This window comes from Panthera onca, chromosome B4 (assembly GCF_046562875.1).
Source record: "Panthera onca isolate mPanOnc1 chromosome B4, mPanOnc1 haplotype 2, whole genome shotgun sequence".
Lineage (NCBI taxonomy): Eukaryota > Metazoa > Chordata > Mammalia > Carnivora > Felidae > Panthera > Panthera onca.
In genome coordinates, this window is record NC_138345.1 from 62223301 (window position 1) to 62251057 (window position 27757).

Below are 27757 nucleotides of genomic sequence, written 5' to 3' on the forward strand. Positions count from 1 at the left end.
CAAGTGATCACATCCCTGTGCCTCCGGGAATCCAAGGGCTATCTCAAGACTCTGGGTCTATGAATAATGTCTTCAATATCTGTCTTTTCCTTTCGCTTGACTGTAAATTTCAAGGAATGATTAACTCCACTTATTAAAAACCAAAAGGGAACCACCACCGTGGGAGAAAAATACCTCCTAGGTGTTTATTTAAAATAAATTCCACCTTCTCTGGAAGGGCAATGCATTTATCTTAACAAGTAGTAGTACTGAATCCCTGAAGCTCTATTTCAAGCACTCACTTTTCATTTACCCCATCTGGCTAGATGTCCTGACCTAAGCTAATCATTCCTAGTCTCTACTGACTTGTGAGATTCAGAGGAAATGAATATAAGCTATTTATAGGACAACTTTAATTAAAAATGCTTGTGACCAGAGAATGGCTCTGACAAATAATACTGTCTGCTTTACACCACAGTCCCCAAGAACCGCTGCCTCAGCATGAAATCACCTTTGAGGGTGATGGTTAAAATGGGCAGCATGCAAGCATGGGCTCCTCTCCAAGGCTGAAGCATTTTCAGGACTGTGGAAATAAAATGGGCCTTGGGGGAGAAATAAAACATAGTCAACATCTCCACTTCTTACATGCTGTAATTACCCAACACAACATGCTTTTTACCTCAAGGAATGGAAAGTGAAGAGTAGATCTTTGGAAAAGGCATCTTGACTGCAATTTACTCTCTTGGGTCAACCGATATGTTTGGAAAACTTCTTACAGTTCAAGTTGCAGCAGCCAGGAGGACAAATGGACATGGGCTTAATGCAGCAATCCTCAAACTTCTTGGTTTTGTGGATACTTTTATACACTAAAAATTACTGAGGACCCCCAAAGAGCTTTGTTTATGTGGGCTACATCTGTCAATATTTACCACAACAGACATAAAGCTGAGAAATTTTAAAAATATTTACTAGTTTATTTAAAATATAGGGGCACCTGGGTGGCTCAGTCGGTTAAGCGGCCGACCTCGGCTCAGGTCATGATCTCGTGGTCCGTGAGTTTGAGCCCCGTGTCGGGCTCTGTGCTGACAGCTCAGAGCCTGGAGCCTGTTTCGGATTCTGTGTCTCCCTCTCTCTGACCCTCCCCTGTTCATGCTCTGTCTCTCTGTGTCTCAAAAAAAAAAATAAAATAAAAACGTTAAAAAAATAAAAAAAAATATAATAAACTAAAACATAACACATTTGTATGACAATAAAAAATATTTTTCCACCGCAAAAAAAAAATACTGGCATTATTTCATGTTTTTGCAAATCTCTTTAATGTTTGGCTTAATAGAAGACAGCTGGATTCCCATATCTACTTTTGTGCTAATCTATTTTTCATGCGTGCGTGCGTGCTAATCTATTTTTATGTTTTTAGTTGAGTATGGGAAGAAATGTTGGTCTCACACAGATATTTAATTGGAAAATGGGAGAATATTTTAATAGTCTTTCCATAATTATAAATATGTCATGTATCCTCTAAAAAAATACTGTACACTCACAAAAGAACGAGAGTAAAAAAGGCAAATGACTTGTCAGTAGTATTGTGAAAACTGCATTGACCTTCTTGGACCTCAAGTGTCCCCAGTCAACACTTTGTGAACAGCTGGCTTAATGAATGGCCTGTAATGTGCACTTCCTGTGCGGAAGGTGTAAGATGTGGTATTCCAAAGCGGTGAAGGACCTACAGGGAGGAGATGGAAAGTTGTGCTAATGCCCTGACATCATGGTCATGCATCTGAATTGTTTTCTGGAAGTATTTTTATGAACACAGAGCCATAAGGTTATTTCCCCTTTAGTCCAATGCCTTTATTTACTATGACAAACTTGGTAAGTTTAGGATCAATGGATGTTTAAACTCATGTCTCTAAGAAACTCTTCAAGACATAGCAGCTCAAAACACACAGCAGAGATTGCCTGCTTTCTCACCCTCTCCTTTGCTTTTATTTTCTTTATAAAACAGTTCTTCCACCCATCAGTCATCAGCATGGACATTCATGAGAAACGAGCTGCCAATATTTGATGTCTAATTCTCTTTCTCATCCAACTAAAATGAAAATTAACTTGGCATTTCTCCTCACCAAGGAAATGTCAGGTATTTCTTAATCTTGATTTTTTTTTTTTTATCACCCAGCAGACTGTGATCAACACCACTCTGTAACAATTTAAGTATGCCAGAAGTAATCACTTTAAAGAAGAAATGCTAAGAATTGTTAAATACAAGCTAAAAGTACAACAAGAGTAAGCAACCACAGGTGTAAAACACTGTCAGGAGACCAGGAAAAAAAGGGGTGGGGGGAGCCCACATTTGCAGAGAATTGCAGTTCCCTCCATCTGCAAACTCTTCTCACACTATTTTGTACTTATTCTCTGTAGGCACAAAATTTTCTATTAAAAGAAGAAATACCACTTTTCTTCACCCCAGAGCTGTCACACGGTCTATTTCCTCTAGCCAGAAAGTTTTTCATATTCATTTTTACCTTGTTGATATCTAAAAGTTCTTTAGGAATCAGATTAAATGTCACTTTTTGGCCACTGCCCCTGTTCTCCATATGTTCCTTCCCACATTAGGTTAGGTCCCTAGAATATTCCCAATGGTACTTTCTCTTTGCATATTTGTTGTAATTGTGTTAGATATTGGATATGGATATAGGACTGTGATTCTTTGCTTAGGGTTAGCCTTTCTAATATACTCTTAAGTTCCATGAGGATAAAGCCCACACCTGATTAGCTCATCAAAACTAATGCCGGGGCACCTGAGTGGCTCGGTTAGTTAAACATCCAACTTCGGCTCAGGTCATGATCTAGCGGTTCATGAATTCGAGCCCCAAGTCTGGCTCTGTGCTGATAGCTCAGAGCCCAGAGCCTGCTTCAGATTCTGTGTCTCCCGATCTCTCTGCCCCTCCCCTACTTGTGCTCTGTCTCTCTCTCTCTCAAAAAAAATGAATAAACATTAACAAAAAAAAAATCCTAATGCTTAGTGGTACCTGTGCTGAATAATTAAATCAATAAATTATTAAGGTAGGGTCTAGTTTTTTTTTTTTTGTTTTTTTTTTTTTAACGTTTATTTATTTTTGAGACAGAGACAGAGCATGAATGGGGGAAGGGTCAGAGAGAGAGGGAGACACAGAATCTGAAGCAGGCTCCAGGCTCTGAGCTGTCAGCACAGAGTACGACGCGGGGCTCGAACTCACGGACCGTGAGATCATGACCTGAGCTGAAGTCGTCCGCTTAACCGACTGAGCTACCCAGGTGCCCCAAGGTAGGGTCTAGTTCAAGTTGATTTGGCCACAATATATGTGGCTGAATCTACCCAAAGGATGGCAGGAGACTTTTCACTCTTGGTCTATATTCCTAACTTATATTTTATTGCTCCAATTTCTTTTCATTCCTATATCATGTGAAGTCATATCCCAAAATACATAAAAGAAAAATATTTTAAGTGTTATGAAATTAATTAATTGAGTTTTTCAAGAGGCTATAAACCTGAGGCTAGCAACAATTTACAGTAGGTCAGTGTCATAAGCAGTGTTAATTTTTTTTTTTCCTTTACTGATAGTGTAATGCAAGCTATATAATCTATTGCAAGAGTAGGCTGGTTAAAAATGATGGTGGGCTTATAAATGTTTACAATCCTATCTGTGAAGCTGGAGTACAGCCAGCTCTGAGTGTTAATGGAGACCCAGGAGAGAACAGTAAGCCCGAGACCACCTTGACTTCGAATCTAAGAGTTTATTTTCTGTTCTCAGTCTTCTTGACTTCTTTGCTGCAGTAGACAAACAGGCATATCAGTTTTTTTTTTTCTGGATTTTTTTTTTTTAATGTATCTAACATCTATGACAACTCACCCTCCTGGCTTTCCTCTATCACTTCTCTCTTTCCTTTCCACTCCCTCCACACTCTACCTCATTGACCCTACCCATTACCATGGTCCAATCATGGGACCTCAGTGTCATACAGTGAAAGAGCAGTGCCAATGAGTCAAAAGACCAGGCTCTAGTCCTGGTCCTGACACTAGTTATTTGTCCGACCTTAAGAGGCACTTAATTCTCTGAACTTCATATTTCTCTCTGTAAAATAATCAGGTTAAAAAATTCTTTAAGTTATCCACCCCACCCCCAACACACACACACTATTCTTCATTTTCCCCTCAGAGAAATTACCTACTCATAATATGGTTCCATTTATTTGAAGTCCTAAGTCCATCTTCCCAGTCCTAATCTTTCTCACTGCCATCTGCCCACATGCTATTTCCACTTAAATGTTCCACTAACATTCAACACTTAAAGGCTGGATACTGTTGGCAGCAGAGAATACTGGTATCACTCTTTCAGAAAGCAAATTAGTAATGTATCTCAAGAACAATGTAGTAAGGTATCTCACTGAAATATGTTGATACTCTTTGATGTGAGAATTCCACTTTTAGGAATCTATCATCAGAAATGACTCAAAATATTGTTTTGGAAAAGCCATAAGAAAGGAAAAGTTTGGGGTGCCTGGGTGGCTTGGTCGGTTAATCATTTGACTCTTGATTTCCACTAGATCATGATCTCACAGTTCATGGGTTCAAGCTCCACTTTGGGCTCTGTGCTGACAGAACAGAGCCTGCTTGGGATTCTCTCTCTCCCTCTCAATTGCCCCTCCCCTGCTCTCTATCTCTGCCCCTCCCCTCTTCACTCTCTCTCTCTCTCTCTCTCTCAAAATAAATAAATCAACTTAAAAACAATTAAAAAAAAGAAAGGAAAAGCACACTGCCACACACATACACAGAACCCAAGTGTACAAAAGTTGGGCTAATTTATTATGTAAATTAGAATATATCATTTTGATAACTAGTAAGTAGCCATTAAAATGGTATTTATGGACCTAAATGTAAGACAGGAAGCCATCAAAATCCTTGAGGAGATAGCAGGCAAAAACCTCTTTGACCTTGGCCACAGCAACTTCTTACTCAACACATCTCTGGAGGCAAGGGAAACAAAAGCAAAAATGAACTACTGGGACCTCATCAAAATAAAAAGCTTCTGCACAGTGAAGGAAGCCATCAGCAAAACTAAACGGCAACCAATGGAATGGGAGAAGATAGTTGCAAACGACATATCAGATAAAGGGTTAGTATCCAAAATCTACAAAGAACTTACCAAACTCAACACCCAAAAAACAAATAATCCAGTGAGGAAATGGGCAAAAGACATGAATAGACCCTTCTCCAAAGAAGACATCCAGATGGCCAACCGACACATGAAAAAATGCTCAACATCACTCATCAACAATGAGATACCACCTTACACCTGTCAGAATGGCTAACATTAACAACTCAGGCAACAACAGATGTTGGTGAGGATGTGGAAAAAAGAGGATCTCTTTTGCACTGCTAGTGGGAATGAAAACTGGTGGAGCTACTCTGGAAAACAGTATGAGGTTCCTCAAAAAATTAAAAATAGAACTACCCTATGACCCAGCAACTGCACTACTAGACATTTATCCAAGGGATACAGGTGTGCTGTTTTGAAGGGGCACATGCAACCGAATGTTTATAGCAGCACTCTCAACAATAGCCAAATTATGGAAAGAGCCCAAATGTCCACTGATGGATGAATGGATAAAGAAGATGTGGTATATATATACAATGGAGTATTACTCGGCAATCAAAAAGAATGAAATCTTGCTTTTGCAACTATGTGGATGGAACTAGAGGGTATTATGCTAAGCGAAATTAGAGAAGGATGAATATCATATGACTTCACTCATATGAGGACTTTAAGATACAAAACAGATGAACATAAGGGAAAGGGAAGCAAAAATAATATTAAAAAAGGGAGAGGGACAAAACATAAGAGACTCTTAAATATGGAGAACAAACAAGAGGGTTACTGGAGGGGTCGAGGGAGGGGGGATGGTTAAATGGGCAAGGGGCATTAAGGAATCTACTCCTGAAATCACTGTTGCACTATCTGCTACCTTGGATGTAAATTAAAAAAAAATAAATAAATAGAAAAGAGTTGCATTCTTAACTGACTAAGCAACCCAGGTGCCCCCTTTACCATTCTTTTTAAAAACAGAATAAAATTCATTTTATCTTGCAATCACCAGATGAGTCCAGCAGACTATTTTATAAATTTAAAATACATTATGGGATTTTGGTGATCTTATTTTTCCTGTGTCTTGAAAGCTTGCTATTTGCAAGGTGTTTCACCCTTACAAATTACCCTAAGATTATTTCATTATTACTAAACAATTATTCCCAACTTTGCATGAAGAAAAAAAAAAAAGACTAAAATAAAAGAACAGAAGAATGGTAGGATCACCTAGAGAAGGATAATTTAATATTGAAATACACTGGGGGCTCCTGGGTGGTTCGTTCAGTTTAAGCGTCCAACTCTTGGTTTCGGCTCAGGTCATGATCTCACCATTCATGGGTTCAAGCCACACATCAGGCTCTGCACTAATGGCACAGAACCTGCTTGAGATTCTCTCTCCCCACCTCTCTCTGCCCCTCCAGCACACACTCTCTCAAAATAAATAAATAAACTTAAAAAAATTTAAAAACGTTAAAAAAATGGTATTTATGAAAGCCATGAATATGTATGATATGCATAATTTAATGGCAAGTGAAAAGGATAGGACACAAATTACTTGTGAATGTATGAAAACAAAATATTTATATTGCAAGACTTGCAGGGTATTAAAAAATAATAATATTTGTTGTTTCTAGATATCATATTAATGAAAGGTATATTTTATTTTCTCTGACTTTTCCCCACTTTTCATTTTACATTTTCATATTACTTGTGTAATAGAAAAGGAATGTGGAAGCTGACCTCTTTTCCTCCTTTCCTAAATTCTCCCTTCTCCTTGGCTTCCCCATGGCGTTCAGTGACCATGTGTCTTCTCAGTCCTTAAGGTGCTCTGCCCTGGAATTTTTAATTTTCCGTTTTCTTTTCCTTTCAGCCTTCACCTACAAACAGTTCTTAAACACAAAGGGATTCTTTTTCCACAATAACGTCTGTCCATTCCCACACTTTGTGCCAGAAACGAGGCTCTCAACTACTCACACTGCACGGCATTTAAAAGCCTCCTCACAATATCCCACATATTTCCACATATTTTCTTCCTCTCCTGTTTTATAACCCTTTGCGTAGACACTTGCCTTTGCTTCTTATTATCTATCAATGTCAAATTTGGGCTCCACTGTGGGCCTTAAAAGGCTCCAGCATGTAATATCTTTTCGACTTATTAACCCATTTTTCAAATTTCCCTTTCTCAATTTCTCTACCGTGCCCCAACAGAATTACTTGTTGCCTTCAGGTTCCAACAGAGCAAGGAATACAATGTTAGTCTCAGATAAATCCCAGAAGGGATTATCACCCTCACAGTTTTACCAGCAGTGAGGATGGGAAGAGGTGTCAACAGACAGCTGCATGCATACAGTAAGAGCAACAAGGCATGGCAAATGACACTTGTGTTTTTTTGTTGTTGTTTTTTTTAATAGACTCACAACCTTCAATCAGGGGAAGGGTTTCAGCAGGTTTCTGACACAGTGTCTCACAACATCCAAGTAGATAAGACGAGGTGAGCTAGATGCTAATATGATTTGATCAGTTAATCAAAAATTAAATAACTGTACCTAAAGAGTCTTGGGTAAAATAGAGGTCAACGTGGAGAGAAGATCCTACAAACACAATGTAGGGCTTTCTAACCTGCTACTCATCTCTGCAGCATTTTTTTAAACCAAATACGTAAATGAGTAGCTAGAAACTATTCTTAGTTAATTCGCCAAGTAAAATATCTGGAAAGGGTAGTTAATACAAAGAATGTCAGAAAAAAGGACTAAAAAGTCCTAGAACACCTGAAATTTCCAGGCTGATTATAATAAAGAAGTTGAAATTAAATACAGATAAAGATGAATCCTCTTATCCAGGCTGTAAAAACATGCCTGCAAAATGGGTGAGACCTGGACTAACAAGTGTTCACATTGTTTAGAAATTTCAGTTGACTATCACTCATCACCAGGGAAATACAAATCAAAGCGACACTGAGATACCACCTCACACCAGTCAGAGTGGCTAAAATGAACAAATCAGGAAACTACAGATGCTGGAGAGGATGTGGAGAAATGGGAACCCTCCTGCACTGTTGGTGGGAATGCAAACTGGTGCAGCCGCTCTGGAAAACAGTGTGGAGGTTCCTCAAAAAATTAAAAATAGAACTGCCCTACAACGCAGCAATAGCACTACTAGGAATTTATCCAAAGGATACAGGAGTGCTGATGCATAGGGGCACATGTATCCCAATGTTTATAGCAGTGCTTTCAACAATAGTCAAATTATGGAAAGAGCCTAAATGTCCGTGAACTGATGAATGGATAAAGATGTGGTTTATGTATACAATGGAATACTACTTGGCAATGAAAAAGAATGAAATCTTGCCATTTGCAGCAACGTGGATGGAACTGGAGAGTATTATGCTATGTGAAATAAGTCAGAGAAAGAAAGATATCATATGTTTTCACTCATATGTGGAACTTGAGAAACTTAACAGAAGACAATGAGGGAAGGGAAGGGGGGAAAAATAGTTACAGAGAGGGAGGGAGGCAAACCATAAAAGACTCTTAAATGCAGAGAACAAACAGGGAGCGGCGGAGAGGGGGAAATGGGTGATGGGCATTGAGGAGGGCACTTGTTGGGATGAACACTGGGTGTTGTCCATAAGTGAAGAATCATGGGAATTTACCACCGAAACCAAGAGCACACTGTATACACTGTATGCTAGCCAACTTGACAATAAATTATATTGAAAAAAGAAAAAAAAAGAAAAAGAAATTTCCGTTGACTGTATCTCCCACGTGAGCCAAAGCATCATGTGGATGCCAGATAACCAGTATCATTCGTTTTAGGGCATCATTTATTAGACACAAGGGATGTCAAGCCAGGGAAGCATTTCTATTCCACCCTGACCTTGCTGAACTACAGTTCAATATGAGAAGTATACTGTCATAGAGAAAATGGACAGTCCAGAGGCTATGCAAAGCAACATGACCAGAAGCAAAGAATTTGGAAACCAGGGTAAAAGAGAAACAAGGTGAAAGAAACAAGGTTAGCTTTGAAAGTGATAATTAGAGAAGTGATAACATAGCTGTGTTCTTCAGCTATGTGCAACAAGCTCTCTGTTAGAATGAGCTCAAAGGGAGCAAATTATAGGATGACTGACTTTAGCTCAGCGTAGGAAACCATTTTCTATCATTAGATTGGCCCATGACCATAGTATGCATGGGCCATGCATGTGTCCAGGTGACACTGGAAGATAACCTGTTAAGTGAAGGGATGGTTTCACAAGTGTGTTACAGAGTGACCAAGGTTTGTGGTCACTGCTTTGATATACTCTTAGAGTCTGAAATGCTCAAAAGTTATTAAGTAAGGTTGTGCCACCAAGAAATGAATTCATTTGCTACTGAAGAATGTTAAGCTGGTGGATTTTTCTCTACCAGTTTCTCTGTGCCTTGCTTGTGCCTCTGAAGCCTTCTTTTCTTACTAAAGAATTCAAAACATGAAGACAAAATGTTGAAAGTCAGAGAGGGAAGGCAATCCTGAGTTATGCCCAACAGCTGTTCTCTTTGATGTTAAAATCAATTGCCCAAAGGAGCAAAGAGAAAACCTTCCAATCTTTCAATTACGTTCTTAGATCTCATTGCATTTTACATTTGAACTTCGAGTAAGAAAGCCTGGCAAAAGATGTGACCCTTGTATGGAAGAAAATATGATGATTGCAGTTTGTTCTTCTTAAAAATTGTTCATAACTTCAACTATGTGACACGCAATGACTTTACCTCAATTTATCACTGTGGTTCACGAAAATGAAATATCCCATAACTGAATTTAAATAAGGCATCTGATACTTCTTAAACATAACAGAGGAAAATGTATATTTCTTGTCCTTTTCAAACTTTCACTTTCTATAAAATGTGTTAGTTAATAGCAAGACACTGCAGAAGGGACTGCAGGAAATTTCAAGGTCACATTTTTAGAAGAATAGCTTTTCATCAACTTGGAGCTCATCGATTTAGAAAGAAAACACAAGTGAAGCTTACAGATATTGATTAAGGCAAATCACTTTTCACAGTATTAACATATTAATGCTGTATTTGTATAGAAACAATAGTACTAATTACAGTGGAACCATAGAGTATTCATTAAAAAATGCCTTAGCACTAAGGGCATTGAGAGTACATGTATACTGCTGAGCACTGAGTAATGTATAGCATTATTCAATCACTATATTGTGCACCCGAAGCTAACGTAACAGTGTATGTTAATTGTACTCGAATAAAAAAAATGGTAAAGAACAATTCTAATGAATTGCCAAGTGAAATATCTAGAAAGGGTAGTTAATACGAAGAATGTCAGAAAAAAGGACTAAAAATCACTTAGTTGACGTTAAAGAAGATTAATTTCAGGCACTCAAAATGTTAATGCCATAGATGCAGTAAAGATCATCTAGAATATTTATCAATTTTCTTATTTGGAAACTGGGGCCCAGAGAGGTTAAGTACTCCTCACCCAAGTCTGTGTAGTTGGCTAACTATGGAGTAAGGTCTAGAACTAGGTCTCTTAGTCCCCTGTCAATTGCTCTTAGTATCACACTACAGAGTAACTGAATCCCAAAGTAAATCAAGTGAAGACACACTGTCTGAATGACTGCATTACACAGTAAACTATCCTAAGCCCTGGAAAAGAAATAGGTATCTAAAGACACTGCTTTTCTTAAAATAACTTACGGTCTTGTAAAGAAAATAAACCTGAAAAATTGCTTAGATTATAGTTCAAGATATTAACTCAAGAAATAAAAATATGTGATTGGTTTGCATGTTGGTGTGTGTTCCCATTAACATTACAGGAGCCCCAAGGAGGGGTGCCTGGGTGACTCAGTCAGTTAAGCATCTGACTCTTGGTTTCAGTTTAGGTCATGATCTCACGGTTCGTGGGATTGAGCCCCAAGTTAGGCTCTGTGCTGACAGTGCGGATCCCTGCTTGGGATTCTCTCTCTCCCTCCCTCTCTGCCCTTCCCCAACTTGTGTGCGCTCTCTCTCTTTCTCTCTCTCTCTCAAAATAAATAAATAAACACTTTTTTAAAAAAGGAGCTCTGAGGAAACATGACTCCCCACCAGAAGGGGAGGTGGAGAAATTTCGGAGGAAGATGTGGGAGTTGAATTGGATCTTGAAAACTCGGCAGGATTTATAGGGGATAAAGAAGAGACGGCATTTTAGGAAGACAGAAGTATATGAATATATACAAGTTCTACTCATATCTGTAAAAAACTCCCCCCAAAACAACATACTGTGTTATCACTGGTCTTAGGTAAATGACAATATAATTTATCTTACTTAAGTATAATTACTTACTTTAAGCATAATTTTCATCAAGAAGGAACAGTTAAATGTTTATTATCTGTCCTGGTGAGTTGGGGAAAAAAAAGATATGAAGTGGGCACTATTGGCAGAATGCTTTATTTACAGTTGACCCTTGAACAACATAGGTATGAACATTGTGGGTCCACTTATACGTGGATTTTTTTTCGATAAATATAGCACAGTGCCGTAAGTGTTTTTTCCTTATGATTTTCTTAATAACATTTTCTTTTCCCTAGCTTACTTTGTTATAAGAATACAGTATATAATACATATAATATACAAAATATATGTAATCAACTATTTATGTTATTGGTAAGGCTTCCAGTCAACAATATGCTTTTAGTAGTTAAGTTTTGGGGGAGTCAGTATGTGGATTTTCAACTGTGCAGGTGGTCAGTGCCCCTAACCCCCTCATTGTTCAAGAGTCAACTGTATTTACTTACTTATACCTCATTATTCCACGAAGAAATTGAGGTAGCTTTTAAAAATTGAAAACATCCAAGAAAACTAATAAAAAATAAAAATTGAAAACAAAAACTGAATAAAATAAATTAAGGAAAATGATAAACCCGGGAGTAAAAGCAGCACATAGAGAAGAGCAGAATATACGGTCTAGATGGTTGTTAGAGGATGGGGAAAGGGGGATGGAAATACACTTGACCCTTTTCAGAATTTCCAAGATTTTTCCTGCATTAGATTAAAAATAAAGCAAAAAGCTTGTAACTCAGGAGAAGCTGAGCCTTTCCTAACGGTGAGATGAGAGAAATTTCTCCTGAGTCCTCATAAAGAAGCCACTGAATGATGCAGCAGGTGCTGTCCTCACCCCTACCCCTGACTCTATGGTTACAAAGAATAATTTCTCACAGTGGCCCTCATACTATCGCTCCGTGTAGGACAAAATCATCACATATAGGTATGATCAATTGCAAAACAGTGTGGCCCACAGGCTTAGTTGTACTGTAATGTAAGAATAAAATTTAGGCTATATACTGGATTGGAGGGACCATATGCTCTCCAGTTCATATGGATTCATTTATTCACTCAACATTTATTCATTGCATATAACGTGACAGACACTGGGAACCAGCCATGAATAGAAGAGACAGTCATTCTCATGAGTTAAATATTCTAGTGGTGGGAGAACGATCATAGACAAACATATGTTAGATGGTGATACATACTTTTGGGAAACATAAGGCAGGGCAAGGTGAAAGAGAACATGGTGGTCAGTCAGGGTGAGGTTGCTAGTTAAGAAGGGTAATTGCAGACAACCCCTCGGATATGGTAACGTTGCAGAGAAACCAGCATGACGTGAGGAAGGATACCCTAAGATGTCTGAGAGAAAACTTGCAGACAAAGGAAACAGTGCAGAGGCTCCAAGAGAGAAGCATGCTTGGCATGTGTGAGTAACTGCCAGACACCTAGCCAGACAGGGTGGGGCAGGGGGAGGGAGGGGAGGATAAAGGTCTTCTTATGAAAACGAACGAGCCAGGATGAGGTGAGAAAAAGGGATCGAGACAGTCAATCTTTGTTTCAGAAGGTTCCCACAGTGTCCAAGGGTCCCTGGGTGGCTCAGTTGGTTAAGCAGAAAGTTCCCACAGTCTCTGCTTCAACACAAGCCAAAGGTAGCTGAGGACCGCCAATGTATAACAGAACACAATCATCATCACATCAGCTTAACCACTATGCTAAAACATGCATTGAAATCACCCACCACAGACCTGAGCTTCTGTCTAAAGCCCACCTACACTATACAGAGAATATTAGAGCATGAAAACTAGTCTTATCATTTCTGACACTTAAATATCCACAGAAAGTTCTAAATTTGCTTCTTGTTGAAACATCCAAAATTTTTTCAATGCAAATTGCACATCTATGTAACTGATATCAAATCATGTATCAGTATCAAATCATTCATTACATTTCAACCAACTGAATGCTGCAGGGCATCTTTTGAAGGTGTTGACTTTGATTTTAAAGACAATCTGGCCAATTGTGTCACAGCAGAATCCACTGTCTATTGAGGGCACTTATGTGTGTCAACAAAACTGCATCATCAGTTTAGAGAAGACAGTTTATGCTTGTTTCCCCTTAGCAGGGGGCATGCATCCAGAACACTGAAAAATAGTATCCAATCATTTAGACACAAGTGAAGAGAGAAGGGGAATAAGAATATCCCTGTATACCATGAGAAATGTTATCTCTTCAGAGCCTGTTCTATAAGCCTCTGTGATCTTTTAACAGGTATTGAGACACAGGATCTATTATCAGTAATTGGTTCCACATTGAGTTTGGAGATCTGATTCCATTAACAAGTCCCCAGAAAAATATAAGAAATAGCAATAAAACTAGCAAATACCGTGTATTATTCTTGAGAGATTTTGCCCCAAAGTGATATAGAATACATGAATGACCTCTAATGACCTCTAATCTTTGTCTAAAGGCTACCTTCAGTACACAGAGAGTATTGGGGTAAGAAGCTAGGCTTATAATTTCTGTCAAGAAGAAAACAGACATAGAAATTAGTTGCTCAATATGGGGTTACAAACTGACTCATTGGTACCAAAATCTGGGTAATATTAATTTATATATTTAACAGCAAAAACTTTTAAGTTGGTTTTTTTTTTTTTTTTTTGAGAGACAGAGAGAGGGCAAGTGGGGGAGTGGCGGAGAAAGGGAGAAACAGAGAATCCTAAGCAGGCTCCATGCTGTCAGCACAGAGTCCAATGTGGGGCTCAAACTCATGAACTGTGACATCATGACTGGAACTGAAATCAAGAGTCAGACACATAACTGACTGAGTCACCCAGGTACTCCTCAACAATAAACATTTTAAAAAAATATGTGAAGTTCAAAGGAAACAATTACCTGCTCGGCCAGCAATGAAGCTAAGCTTGAATATGCATCTGCAAACTCTGGGCCGTATTTAATGGAGTCCTTCAATAAGGTGATAGCCTCTTCTTTTTTCTCCTGGGACCTGGAGGTCATAAAGAGGGAAAAAACAACATCTTTTAATAACACTGTGTTTAAATCCTCTGATTAGATGTAAAATCTCATTTCTTTTAGCAAAGATTACTGATTCCCTCTGGATTACATTGCAAATGAATTAAACTAGATTGTCTCAAGGTACTAACAGTTTCTGTCTCTGAATTCTAAGTGGAAAGAGGTGTAAATGATGCTGCAGGTTATTCACTGATTTTTCTACCTTCTATTTCCTGCTATACACTTTTTGAGAGTTTTATTTAATATTTTACAAGTTTCGGGGTGCCTGGGTGGCTCACTCAGTTAAGCGTCCAACTCTTGGTTTCGGCTTGGGTCATGATCTCATGGTTCGTGAGTTTGAGTCCTGCGTTGGGCTCTGCACTGACAGTGTGGAGCCTGCTTGGGATTCTCTCTCTCTTCCTCTCTCTGCCCCTTGTCCACTCTCTGTCTCTAAATAAACTTAAAAAAAGATATTAATATGTTACAAGTTCGTTAACCAGAAAGCTTGACCACCAGAGGAGCAATGTGGAGGCACTCGAGGGAGCCGGTTTACAATGATGTGAACGATGTGCTGAGCCCCTGGAGGACGAGCTGTACCAATACAGGCTGGGTGCCACGGTGGCCGAGCCACCCGTCAGGCACAAGCCAGCCAAACTGCTCACGTGAACCTTTGCTTTTACATTGAGGAGGGATCCATTTATACATAATTTATGAAGTTAAGATACCGTGACTACCGGCTGGCAAAGAACGATCAGCTATTTTATTCATCACATTTTCACTGAAAATCTGGGCTGGTTCTGTCTTCTCCATTTTAGCCTTTTCTTGAAAGTAATTGTTTCTGGTTCGAAGAGGACTCGAGGCCCCAAAGTTATTACCAATGTTTTGGGTAGCAGTTCTCTTTCCTGCTAGTGCCATGGGGGAAACACCGGGTCATTATCCTGATATCGACATTTTGAAGCCAAAAATATACAGTGGCAGTGATCAACTTTGCTACAAATACAATTTCACAAACACTGGACACTTGCTAAGCAGTGGAATAAAAAAATAGAATCCCTGGAAGTATAGAAAGCACACAGCTTAAGAGTCCCCCCATCTTTACCAGTTACCACTATAGACTTATGTGCCTACGTTTTCACTATTTAGGGTCAACAATCACTTACTCAGCAATGTACCATATAGACTCTGGTCACTTTTCGCGTAACATTATAAATTTTCACAACAATCCCACACAGCAGGTGTTTACTGTCCTATCATATTCATTTTTCTAATGAGAAAACGTGGATTCAGAAAAGTCAAGTGACTCATCATGTTCATATAACCAGTCTTCTGGGTCGAGATCTAGTGCTTTTCCTTCACACCACATCTGCTTCTTCTAACTACTTAGAAACCCACCTCTCATGACCTTGCTGCTCCAAGTGTGAGTCCTAGACCAGTATCATCACCACCACCAGGAGCTTGTTAGAAATGCAAAGCTTCTGGCCCCATTCAGACCTCCTGAATCAAACCCTACATTTAAAAAAGATTCTCTGGTAATTGGTTCTCATACTGAGATTTCAGCAGAATTGCTCCATAAATTAGCAAAGACAGCGCAGTGTAGCTCCTGCTGCAAGCCCCCTATGGCTTCAGTCTCTGTAGGATGAAGATCTGTAGAGGAAAAACTAATATTGACTCCACAAGCATCAGTTCCAAGTACTAGAAGGAGCATGCTACAAGGTGATTTTACCTAGAAAGGAGTCTTCTATCATAGACCTTGAAAAAAAAGACATGTTTCCAGCAAAGACCTTCCATTTAACTGTTGGGTTTAGCAAGCATCTATCATTATCTATTACGTGTTAGCCATTTCCTAAGGGAGGTGGCTGTCCATGCACTCCTCTTCTTACTGGGGGCAGAGCTAACCGGGCTCTTCCTGATGCACACTCCTGCCCCTGGTATCAAGGTGAAACACCTGCGTCCTTCAGTGGATTATTTTGGGATGTGGCTTGAAAGTTGCAGGGTTATAAGAAATTTGCATCACAGCTGTCTTAGTGCTGCTTTTTTATTGATTCAATCACTTAGTCAACAAACATTTAAAGAGTGTCTGTTAGGCTCTATGGAAGTCCAGGATGTTTACATACTTTGCGTTTTTAATCTAGAATATACCTTGAGGTACTTCTTCCATGGGCACTTGTAAAGTAAAGCTTATTTTTTAATCTTGATAATTTGACTATTGATCTCATGCTTAGCAGAACTCTTTTGCCAAGGATTTCATAAGTCTTTATTAACATTAATTTGGAAATCCTCCCAAAATCCACAAAAAGATTTGGATTTAGGAAATTAAAGCTGAAGATTGAGTTCCCCGGGACATAATTGAGCTTGGATATTCTTCAAAATCAGCAGGAAAAAAAACCCACAACAATTTGACAGGAAAGATTTAATGATTCTCATTGGTCAGGCTCACATCAGTTAGAACGGCAACTCAAACTTTTTATATATGATTTCAGTGAGATTAATGACCACTTAATGACATCTAGGAATCTAAATATTTGAGGCTGTCCATTACCATTCATATGACACAGTGGAAAAGTTAGCATCACAGTTATTCACAGGGAGCTTGATTTTTTTTTTTTTTTTTTACATTTATTTATTTTTGAGAGACAAAGAGAAACAGAGCACAAGTTGGGTAGGGGCAGAGAAAGAATGAGACACAGAATCTGAAGCAGACTCCAGGCTCTGAGCTGTCAGCACAGAGCCCGGAGTGGGGCTCGAACTCACAAACCATAAGATCATGACCTGAGTCGAAGTCGGACGCTTAACCGACTGAGCCAGGTGCCCCAGGGAGCTTGATTCTTTATGAAAAGCTGTATCTCTATTATTCTCTTGAGGGACTGACACATTTTCAGAAAAATAGCTCATCATGTAATTTTGTTTAGTACAGGAGTATTGCAAGATGCAAAGACCAGGCAGAAAGGACGTTTCCTCTTGGCTCTGCATTCTCGGGTGATTCTGCTTTTCCCTGGGAGCCTTTGAGAGTCATTAGACCCCAACAGGTGTCAGGCACATGCCATCTTAACAGATATTTTTAAATGTTTTTTACAAAAGCCCAAGGAATTGGTAAGCAATAATTTTGTTGTTGTTTTGTTTCTGAAAGGGAGAGAAATGGTAAGAAGAGGCATTTCTTCTGTAGTCTCTCTTTTTGCTCAGCCTTTGGTGGGAGCTTGTGAAATAGGTGTGGTTTTGACATAATAATTTACAGAGGATTAATCTCAACAGTACTTTCTTTGGTCATACATTACACGTGAGAACTGAACTTCACTTCAACTCATTTCCTGTTTCAGAGGCATCTCTTTTCCTATCCACATTACAGCACATATTTCTCTACTAATTGCCTCATATTAATTAAAAATCAGTGACCATATTACTATAATTCTATTGAATAGACTACACCTTACTCAGTTTTGCTTGCTAACAGCTTAGTTCACAACCTGCTTCTAGTCCCCTCTTTCTTCTCCTTCTACTACATGCAGAGAACTGACAAATACATATTTTCTACAGCGCTGCTTTCAACCCATTCCTTTATATAAAAATCTTCATTAATGCCCTGCTGCATACAGATAGACCGTTTAAAACCTTCCATAATATGGTTCTGACCGACATTCCAAACATAACCAGGTACACACTAGTCCACCCAGACTGGGTGGACTTTGGCATTTATCCTACAGAACCTGAGAGATAACCGACTCCATTGCTTTTCTACCCTCAGTGTACTTTAAAATCACTTAAGGTGCTTCTAAAAAGACCTTTTTGTTCTTAGGCTGGGCTTCTTAAGAGGAAACTCTCCATATGAATATGACAGCCATTCAGATTTGAGAATTATGGCTATAATCCATCCTCCTTGACGTAAACTAGTGGGAAATGAGACTCAGAGGGCCTCAGTGATTTGCCCTGGTCCCAAGTGAAAAGGAAGGCCTCATATAGGTCTCGTGGCCTCTCAGCTTGGTATTCATGCCTGACACTTCACAGATGGCTTTCCCCTCCCCTCCACTCAATGATGTTTTCCCTGTGCAATGGATTATCACCAGCTTACTCACAAGCTCAAAGCATGATCCCTCATCAGACCTACTAAACATATAACAAAATTAGAAAACATACATATGCTACCTTTCTTATAGTTTTCTTTATGTATCTCTGTAAGGAAAAAGATGGCAGGGGAACAGCCGTCTGGAAGCCCTGTTAGGGCCTCCAAAGGGGCAGCTGCCCATTGTTCTTCAGGTCAATATTTAAAGGGTGACTGAGCTCCAACTCATTTTCTTCCCCAAGACCCTGGTGCAGCATGCAAAGCACCCCTGCCCCTGTCTCCCAAGGAAGGAGCGTCTGTCCACCAGGGAGTGGGTCATGCAGGCAAGTTGTTAAGGCTTCCCATTTCCTGATAGCTGTTTGCTGAACCTTTACTCTCAGCTAAGGACCCGGTAAGTGATTCTTTTGCATTATTCATTTTAATTCTCCCTAAGTATAATGAATTAGGCATCAGTATTTCCATTTTTAAGATTTAGAAAACAATACCAGCAACTATACCCCAACATGAATAAACTGAGATTTGGAGAGCTAAGTGATGTGCCTTCCAGCACACAGCTACTGTGACACCAGGACTCTAATTCAGAACTTCACATGCGTCCCGTTCCGTGGGCAGGCCACCCTCAACACTTCTGCATCTACTCTCTTAAATGTTGGGCACTCTGGGACCATTACTAGGTTTTACGCTCCTTCACAGGCAAGACCCATGTCTTATTAACCTTACTTCTTTTATACTAGCAATCTGTACACAGTAGAAGTTAAATAATTTTAGTAAAGTGAACTGTACATAGTAGAAATTCAATAATTGCTAAATTAATTTTTATAAATGTGGTTTTACTATTTTATTCCTAGATCTTTGTAAACCTTAAATAAGCATCTTGGTATTCTAATCAAATTTGACAGAGGTGGGTAATATAATCATTCATTTTATATCTCCATTTCTACAGCTCTTTCAATATTAGAGAAGAAATCCTAAGTTAGACAGAAGCATTTCAAGCTCTAGAAGCATAAGAAAATTACAAGTACAGTTTTTTATTTATTGAGCACTTCCTACTTACCAGGCACAGCTAAAGCAGCTTCACTACCTTAACTCTGCATAGCAGTTAAAAGCACAGACTCAAGGCGTGCCTGGGTGGCTCAGTCAGTTAAGTGTCCGACGCCGGCTCAGGTCATGATCTCCCAGTTCATGAGTTCGAGCCCCACGTCATGCTCCATGCCGACAGCTCAGAGCCCAGAGCCTGCTTCAGATCTGTGTGTCCCTCTCTCTCTGCCCCTCCCCTACTTAGACTGTTTCTCTCTCAAGAAATAAACATTAAAAAAATTAAAAAAAAAAAAAAAGGCACAGACTCAAAAACCAGATAGACTGCCTTCAAGTTCGCCTACCATTTACTAGCTGTGTTTCTTTGGGCAAATTATCAGACCTCCCTCTGTCTGAGATACACAGTAGGTACTATATATATATTGTGCTTTTTACTAGCTTGTTCAATGTTTCCAAAATCACCCATTAAAACCTATCTCCCTCTTCTTCGTTTAGTTAATTTTAAAATCAAGGAGAATGTAGTGTTTTTTGAAATTTCCTCAAAAGTAATATACGTCTACATTTCAAACTATTCACAAAAAATCAAGAGCTAGACACCAGAGTGTTTTTTCCCTCTGATACCATAATAGATTTTTAATACAACTTAAATCATAATTAAATACCCAAATGAATATGTTGCCCTAAATGTACAATCACACTTGTAAGAAACAGTCACTACCCATGGAAACCTCATTCAAAGGCAAACACCAAGCTGAAAAGACTGCAATTGCAGGCTGATGGTTCCGAATCCACTCAGCTGATGCCCGAACCACTTAAAGGAGTGGGTCTGAATTTTTAGGGGTGATTGCTAAAGGTGAATATTTGGGCAATAAAGAATCAGGAGCAATTCCAAGCCTCTTCCTCAGTAAAGCCAGGAAAGCTTCTTAGAAAAGAAAGGTTTAGGCAGTTATCCCCATATGAAAAGATATAAAAGAGGCAGAAGATTTCAAATAGACATTATAAAATTTCTTAATAGCGGGAATTACTATGTACTCCCACAGTACAGCTCACCCCTGGGCCAGTATTAAAACCTACTAACACATTCATTTTGGACCCATCATAAGCAGTTTTGGGAAATCAGAAGCCCATTTTCAATGTAAGCCCCATCTATACAGGACTACTCTGCTAGCCGTTTAGACTAAATTGACAGGTTGATTCAAGAGGGGAAATAGACTAAATTGACAGGTTGATTCAAAAGGGGAAAAATATGGAAATAATATTTGCCTCTGAACTGACCAAGCATGTGATTGAAGTAACCAAGTCCACAGGTTGTTTCTCTGAATCGCATAGAAAAAGCTTGAATGAAGTAGCCCATAACTTGTGAGTAGACGGATAAAATCAAACCTTAGCACATACCCCATGGGCATACCTTCGGTTAGAAGTCACAGAAAGGAACAGTCTGAATCCCTTTGGAAACTCATGTCACACTAAGGTCTGTCAGAGCTCCCATTAGGGGGTTCAACTGGCACTGGTCGAACTATTAGGGATCCTTACATAGGTAAGAGAAGCTGGGAGTTGGTAAAACTGTCCGGGATCAGGTGATATTTATTGCTCTCAGCATCCTCCATTTCCTTATTCACCAAATAAGGAAGTATCAAGAGACTGCACTAGTGGATGACCGATGATCTAAAATATTTTGTCTTCCCTTTTCCCCTAGATCAGTAGTCCTCAAATTTTAGTGCCTAAGAATCATTGTGTGTTCGGTTAGATGCAGAATCCCAGGCCTCCTAAGATTCAGTATGTCCAGGCTAGGGTTCAGAAATCAATATTCTTAATAAGCGCCTTAGGTGATTCTGCTGAGGGGGGCAGTCTTGAGCCTATGCTTTAAGAAACTCTGCCCTGGCTCTGTGTGGGATTTGCCTGTTCAATTGATCCTGGATATAAAGCGAAATATAAGAGGATGATGAAAGCTAGGAAGAAAGAAGACCCCCGGGGACAATCAGAGCCAAAGACACAGTCACAGTGGCCAGTTGATTTGGCCAGATGATGGGGAGGCTGGAAGTGGGGGCAGGTGGAGGGGGCACTGAGAAATACTGCAATGGGAAGAGGCAGTTTCTCTGTCATCGAAGCTCTGTTGTGGATGCCTCTATTCTGCATCCAAGTCTTAGTTTCTGTGTCCTCCATGCGGGCATCACAACGTAAATAAAAATCTCCTAATAATCTGCAAGCAAAACTACTCTCTCAAGTTCCCCCCAGGACCTTCCAAAAGGCTAAAAGTCCTGAGAAGGGCTTCCCGGGACCAATAACATCTTCATCATTGATTTCATGAGAGAAACATTAAGTAGAAATTAGATCTTGCTCATAATGTGCAAATTTTGCCATTAAACATTTGTAGCTTCACAGGGAATTTTCCCTTTGGTTATATAGCAGTGGGGCTGTTTTTCTCATGCGTTAAGTAAAAACATTTGCATCATCTCACTTTCCTGGCTCCATCTCAATGACAGATATTTAGCGAAAGCAAATAAGGCTTCACCATATTTTCTTTTAGTAATTAAGGACCTGTTAAGTTTGTCAATTTAGAAAACTTTTTGGATTCCTGTCTAAAATCTCATGACATATTCATTTAAACTAAAAGCAGATGCTTGCTTTGAAAAAGTATTGACATTTTGGGAGAATTTAGGAAATGCCAGCAACAGAAATAAATGGAATTGGCAATCCACTTGGCAGCAGTAAAATTTCCCATTAACCACCGTGTGAACTTGGGAGTGCTGGGGAGCTCCCTTAATTACTATTCCATTGTTGGAGTGTTGTGTTGTTGTTGTGTCCCAAAATGATGTCTCTCACAAAGGAAAAAGATGATTTTTTTTAGGGTTGGGGGGAACATATAGACTTGACCAGCTCTTCTGAAAAACTGAATTGTAAAAGTCAAGTTGTAAATGTCTGATAGATGATCTTTTCAATGCATACATTTTTCTATGGTTCTACTATTGGTATTTTCTATGGTTCTATTGGATCTTACTTTATGCAGCCTCTTTTATGTTCAGGTTTACTGAGCACATCTCTAGGCAATGCCCTGGAAATATAGTATCTAGTTTACTGGTGGTCACGCTAATAGTTCTACATAAAAACGTGAGTTTTTATGGAAGCCACACAGGAAAACTGTCTGGAGAATAGATTCATATTATGTGGTGATGAAGAATGAATTTTTTTTTCAATTCAAAACTATGATCACTATAATTAGCATTCAGAGAGTAGATCACCTGTACCTCACACCCTCCGCAACACAGGTGGGTTTGCAGGATTAGATTGAGGTCAATGCAGCCACAACTGGGAGGCAGTTAGGGTGCCCATGCTGTGCGGTGCGAGTGGTCAATCTTTGGTTGCCTTTAACACCTCTCTCCCCAGCTAAAAACTGAGGAACAGAATGGTGGAAAGTTCTGACGCTATCTAGTTACAGAGCAGCAGAGATGGAGACACAGTTCACATAAAAGACCTCATGCAGGAGCTGGCACAGCGTAGGTCTTGAGGAAATGTTCATCTGGGATCCCTCCCCTTTCACTGCTATAGAAGGCTCTTGATGTCTTGACCAGCTCCATGAGGTGGCTGCCCTGAACCCCAAAGCAGGATGACTGCCCCATCGTGCCCCTGCTCCCGCACATACGGAGCCAGTTCTGTGCCACGAGTGCACGAAGGTGAGTAGGAAGTGAAGGGAAATACTCCTAAGCCAGCATCACTTCGGAGCTCACACAATATCTCTGCTAAGCCCTTCCATGATTTGAAGGAATGCATAGAAACAATGCTCCCAGTGTGGTATCTGGAGAAGAAGACAGCTGAGTATAGCCTGATTTAGCCAGGATTCACTTACCCCATAGACAAGGGGTCACTGTGATGATGCAATTGATGAATGCACATTCCTGGTTTTAGGCTCAGGCTGATTGCTGTCTAAATCCCAGCTCTGCCCTCATTAGCTGTAGGACCTGGATTAGATGTTCTACCGCCACGAGCCTCAGTGGCAAAACCTGTGAAATGTGCACACGGATCCCTCCCCCCCAGGCTCCTGTTAGGGTGCAGTAAAGGCACACAGGCTTGGAGAAGTATCTGGCACAAGGGCAGATGCAATAAATGTTAGCTCTACTTGCTCAACGTTTCGGCCAGATTCCCATCTGGAATTGCCACCGGATGCCTCACAATTTACTTCTCAGCACAAACAGAATGCTGTCCCAGTGCTTCTACTCCATCTGAAGAGAAAAGGGACTTGCAAGTTCCTTTCTGGTCTTTCTCTTCCCCTGCACTGAAGAGATCAGAAACTTGGAGTCATAGTTAAAACCACAGATTCTTGCAGCTACAGAGATTTACGGGATCGCCTGCTCCCACCCCTTATTTCAAAAAGGAGACTGAGTCTCAAGGAGGTTGAATATTGCCCAAAGCTGTTCAATTGCAGGGGTGGAAAATGCGTTATCTACTTCTGATTCATTATTAATTTTATACCAAGAAGGTGAGCTTCAAATTGGCAGTGGGAAATTATGTCCCTGGGCTAATAATTAATAATAGCTAAAACTTATTTCGTTTTCATGGGGGTCTAGGTCCTATGTTAAGTACTTATATGCATTCTCATGTTTAGTACTCATGAAAACAAGTCACAGTATTATTTCCACTTTGTGAGTGAGTAATTAGAGGCAGCGAAAAATAAAATTGTTTTCCCAAGGTCACACACTGCTACACGGTGTATAGATCCAAACTCACTAAGTTCTACAGCTCCTGGTCCTGAGGAGAGATGCAGACACAGCGTGACAGATGTAACAGAAAGTGCTGGCTACTGAGTTCCCACTTCACAGAGCTTACTGCTCCCAACCCTGGCAGCCTGGTTCCGTCTGTAATGGGAGAGTGATAGTGCCTGTCCCCTGCCCACCCTGAGCGGGCAGGTGTGTGAGGCCTGAGGAAGAGCTTAGTAATTCATCATTCAAGTGTCAGTTTTTCACAGGCTAGTCACCTGTTGGAGGAGAGGTAGCAGAAAGGTTGGGGGCAGAGAGCCCTGCAATGCTTCCCGGCAGAGGCAGACAGGTGGTACCGTATGAAAGCAGCAGGCTGGGTCCTCGAGGGAGGGGAACACGGGAGGAAGACTCTAAGGCAAGCTTCATGCCCCCATGGAGCTTCCTGGCCTGACCCTGCAGGCCACAGATAAGTAGAGAACATGCATATTCCTCTTTCTGCCCTTCGTGTTTCCCCTCCTGGTTGACACAGGGCTAAAGATAGACTTGAAAGCCTCTGACGATCTTTAACAACTCACATCCCAAATTTAGCCTCGGTGTCAGGACAAAATTGATCTACTGGATTTAAGATAAAAAAATTGAGATGTTTGGTCCCCTAAGGTAACACAATGCATGCTAGGAGAAATTTCCAATGGTTACCCTCATTTCCCTCTTTTTCGAAAGTTTTTTTTTAACTTTTACAAATGTGTATTCATTTTTGGGGAGAGAGAGAGAGAGAGAGAGAGAGAGACAGGGTGCAAGTGGAGGAGGGGCAGAGAGAGGAGGAGACACAGAATCCGAAGCAGGCTCCACGCTCTGAGCTGTCAGCACACAGACCAATACAGGGCTTGAACTCACAAACCGTGAGATCATTACCTGAGCCAAAGTTGGACGTTTAACCGACAGCCACCCAGGCGTCCCTCAAGTTTTTATTTTAATTCCAGTTAGTTAACATAGTGTTATATTGGCTTCAGGGGTACAGTGTAGTGATTCAACACTTCCTTGTTCATTTCTTTTATTCTTATAAATTGACTTGTACCTTCTTTAAGCTACATCTCCAGTGAAGAGCTGCTCCAAGTCAGCACCTGGCACAGGATCTTAAGGAGACCAGACTGCAAATGGGGGCAGGGAACGTTTGTGAAGCTTAAAGGAGGGGGGATAATTTTCAGGACAGGGGAGACCGCTGGATACTCTAGCACTTGACAAAGCAGTCTGGCATGTTTAGTTATCCTCTGTCAGAAATATTTATGCAGGGAGAGAAAAAACATTCCAATTCTTTAAGAGAATGTAAATAAAACGAGGGGTCCCGTAAAGCTTGCTCTCCCTCACAGTGCTTCCTGCACAGACTGTCTTCTGGCCTCACCAGTGTTTACTGCAGCCATTACAGCAAAGAAAGGACTGAGGAAAGGGACGCTTCTTTGCAAACCATACTGTGGGTTTAAAACAACTCACTCATGCTCAATTCATTTAGCAATCCCAGCATGAATGAATAGAGCTTTGGTGGGGGAGAGATACTTAGAAAAATATTTTAACAATTAGCAATCTGTTTATACACAAATAACTTTCAAATCTTGAGGAAATAGGTAAACATTCTCATTATTTCCCAGATAATTCAGTTTCGTGCAAACATTGAACGGAAGATAAAAATGCAAATGAAACCATATTTTAGATACACTAGGAGAGTTCTCACTTTAAAACCTCCGTGATATTCCCTCAAATGAAGTTTGCAGGCTTGTATTTCACATTCGTTGACAAGAGGCCAGTGCGGCTATGCACTGCGGTTCACACGGCATGGGAGGGTGGTAGGAAAGATGGAGGAAAGTGGCAGCATTTATGGAAAGTCCTAAATGCTAAGACATTTGGACTCTGTGTGTGTACATAATGGGCAATCAGTGAATCTCTCAGGCACCCCTCAATTTATAGGGAAGGTGGGAGAGGAGCAGATGTTAGAAATAGAAGGAAAAAACAATGTGTTATGATACACGCAATGAAATAAAGAGCTTCAAAACAGGAGGAGGCCAACATTGTCATATTCTTCACTTCAGAGACATCAGGGGAATGAGAGCTGAACGAACAGGTGAGGAGGAAGGAGAAGCACCAAATGCTAACCATTCCTGCCAATTGACAAGAGAAATTTCAGAAAGAGTTAGGAGAACAGCTTGAGGGAATAGCTGAACTGAGAAAGATTCTCTGGAGGAACCTTGTGTGGGGGAGTGGGATACAGAAATTTGTGGAATGGGAAAAATCTGAAGACCTAAGAGACGGCCCACAATAATGGATGGGGGAAGGGGAAAGAAATAAAATCAAGAACACATGTGGATTTTGCACTAATGCCTACTAATGGCTAAAATAAAAAAGACTGACAATACCAAATGTTAGGGTTTGAAGCATATGGATCTCTTACCATTGTTGATAGGAGTGCAAGTGGTACAATTACTCTGAAGGACAGTTTGGCAGATTCTTAAAACATTAAAGATACATTTACTTACCCACAATTCTACTCCTAGACATTTACCTACAAGAAATGAATGTACAAAGACTGGGGGACCTGAACAGTCATAACATGAATATTCATAATCACTCAAACCTGCAAACAAACCAAGTATTCAGCCACAAGAAAATGGATAAACAAAATTACAGTATATTAACACGATGGAATACTACTCAGCAATAAAAAAATGTAATATGGAACCACATGAATAAGACTCAAAACACTATGATAAGTAAAAATATCCAGATGCCAAAAAGTACATATTAAGGATCAACTTTCAATGAAGCTCTAAAACAGGCTAAACTAATCTATGGTGAAAAGAATCAGAATGACTGCCTCGAGGCGGGAGAAATTACTGGAAAGAGGCACAAGGGGTCTTTCTGGAGTGATTTCAGGGTCTTTCTGGGTCATTTCTGGAATGCTCTATGTTATCCTGGAGGTAATTATGAAAGTATATAGAACTGTCAAAATACAGATTTGTGAATTTTTTCCATGGTAATTATGCCACAACCTAAAAAAATACAAATAAACAACACATAAATAAGATGTAAGCACTGGCCTTGTTAAGGAGGTAAGACAGTGTCTCCTCCCTTGGAAGAGTAAAAAAAGAGATAGTCTGTCGACATGCAGGGAATTTTGAGATAGGAAGAAGGGAAGCTGAAAAAATTGACCCTGAATGACTTGAATGTTCTTAGTAAAAGTAAGGGATGATGTCATCTTCTGCATGTGTTTATGAACATGGAGGAGGGGAAGAAGGATACATGTATTAGGAAAAGGAAAAAAAAAAGGAGATATTATAGGATCATAAGGGACGAATCTCTAGCAGCTTTAACTCCTGACCCTGTTTGGTTTCACAATGCTCTCTTCAGAGTTTTGTTAGCTTTGTTTTTCATCCCTAATGCTTGACAGATTACATGACAGTCTAGAGCATACATTCCTGACAGAGGTGAAAATTGCTTCTTGGATTGGAGGTAGTGCTGTGAAAACAATATTAGATTACATATAAAAAATAAAATTAGATAGGACAATGGTTTGTGGTCTC

General features: G+C 39.9%; 1 protein-coding gene across 3 annotated transcripts in view; it reads right to left on the reverse strand.

Moving 5' to 3' along the window:
• TMTC1 (transmembrane O-mannosyltransferase targeting cadherins 1) overlaps positions 1-27757 on the reverse strand; it is a 278857-nt gene that overhangs the window by 23896 nt on the left and 227204 nt on the right. For all 3 annotated transcript variants that reach the window (XM_078449959.2, XM_078449960.2, XM_078449958.2), the window contains one exon: positions 14295-14403. In XM_078449959.2, the coding sequence (XP_078306085.2) occupies positions 14295-14403 (109 nt within the window). The remainder of the gene's footprint in view (positions 1-14294; positions 14404-27757) is intronic.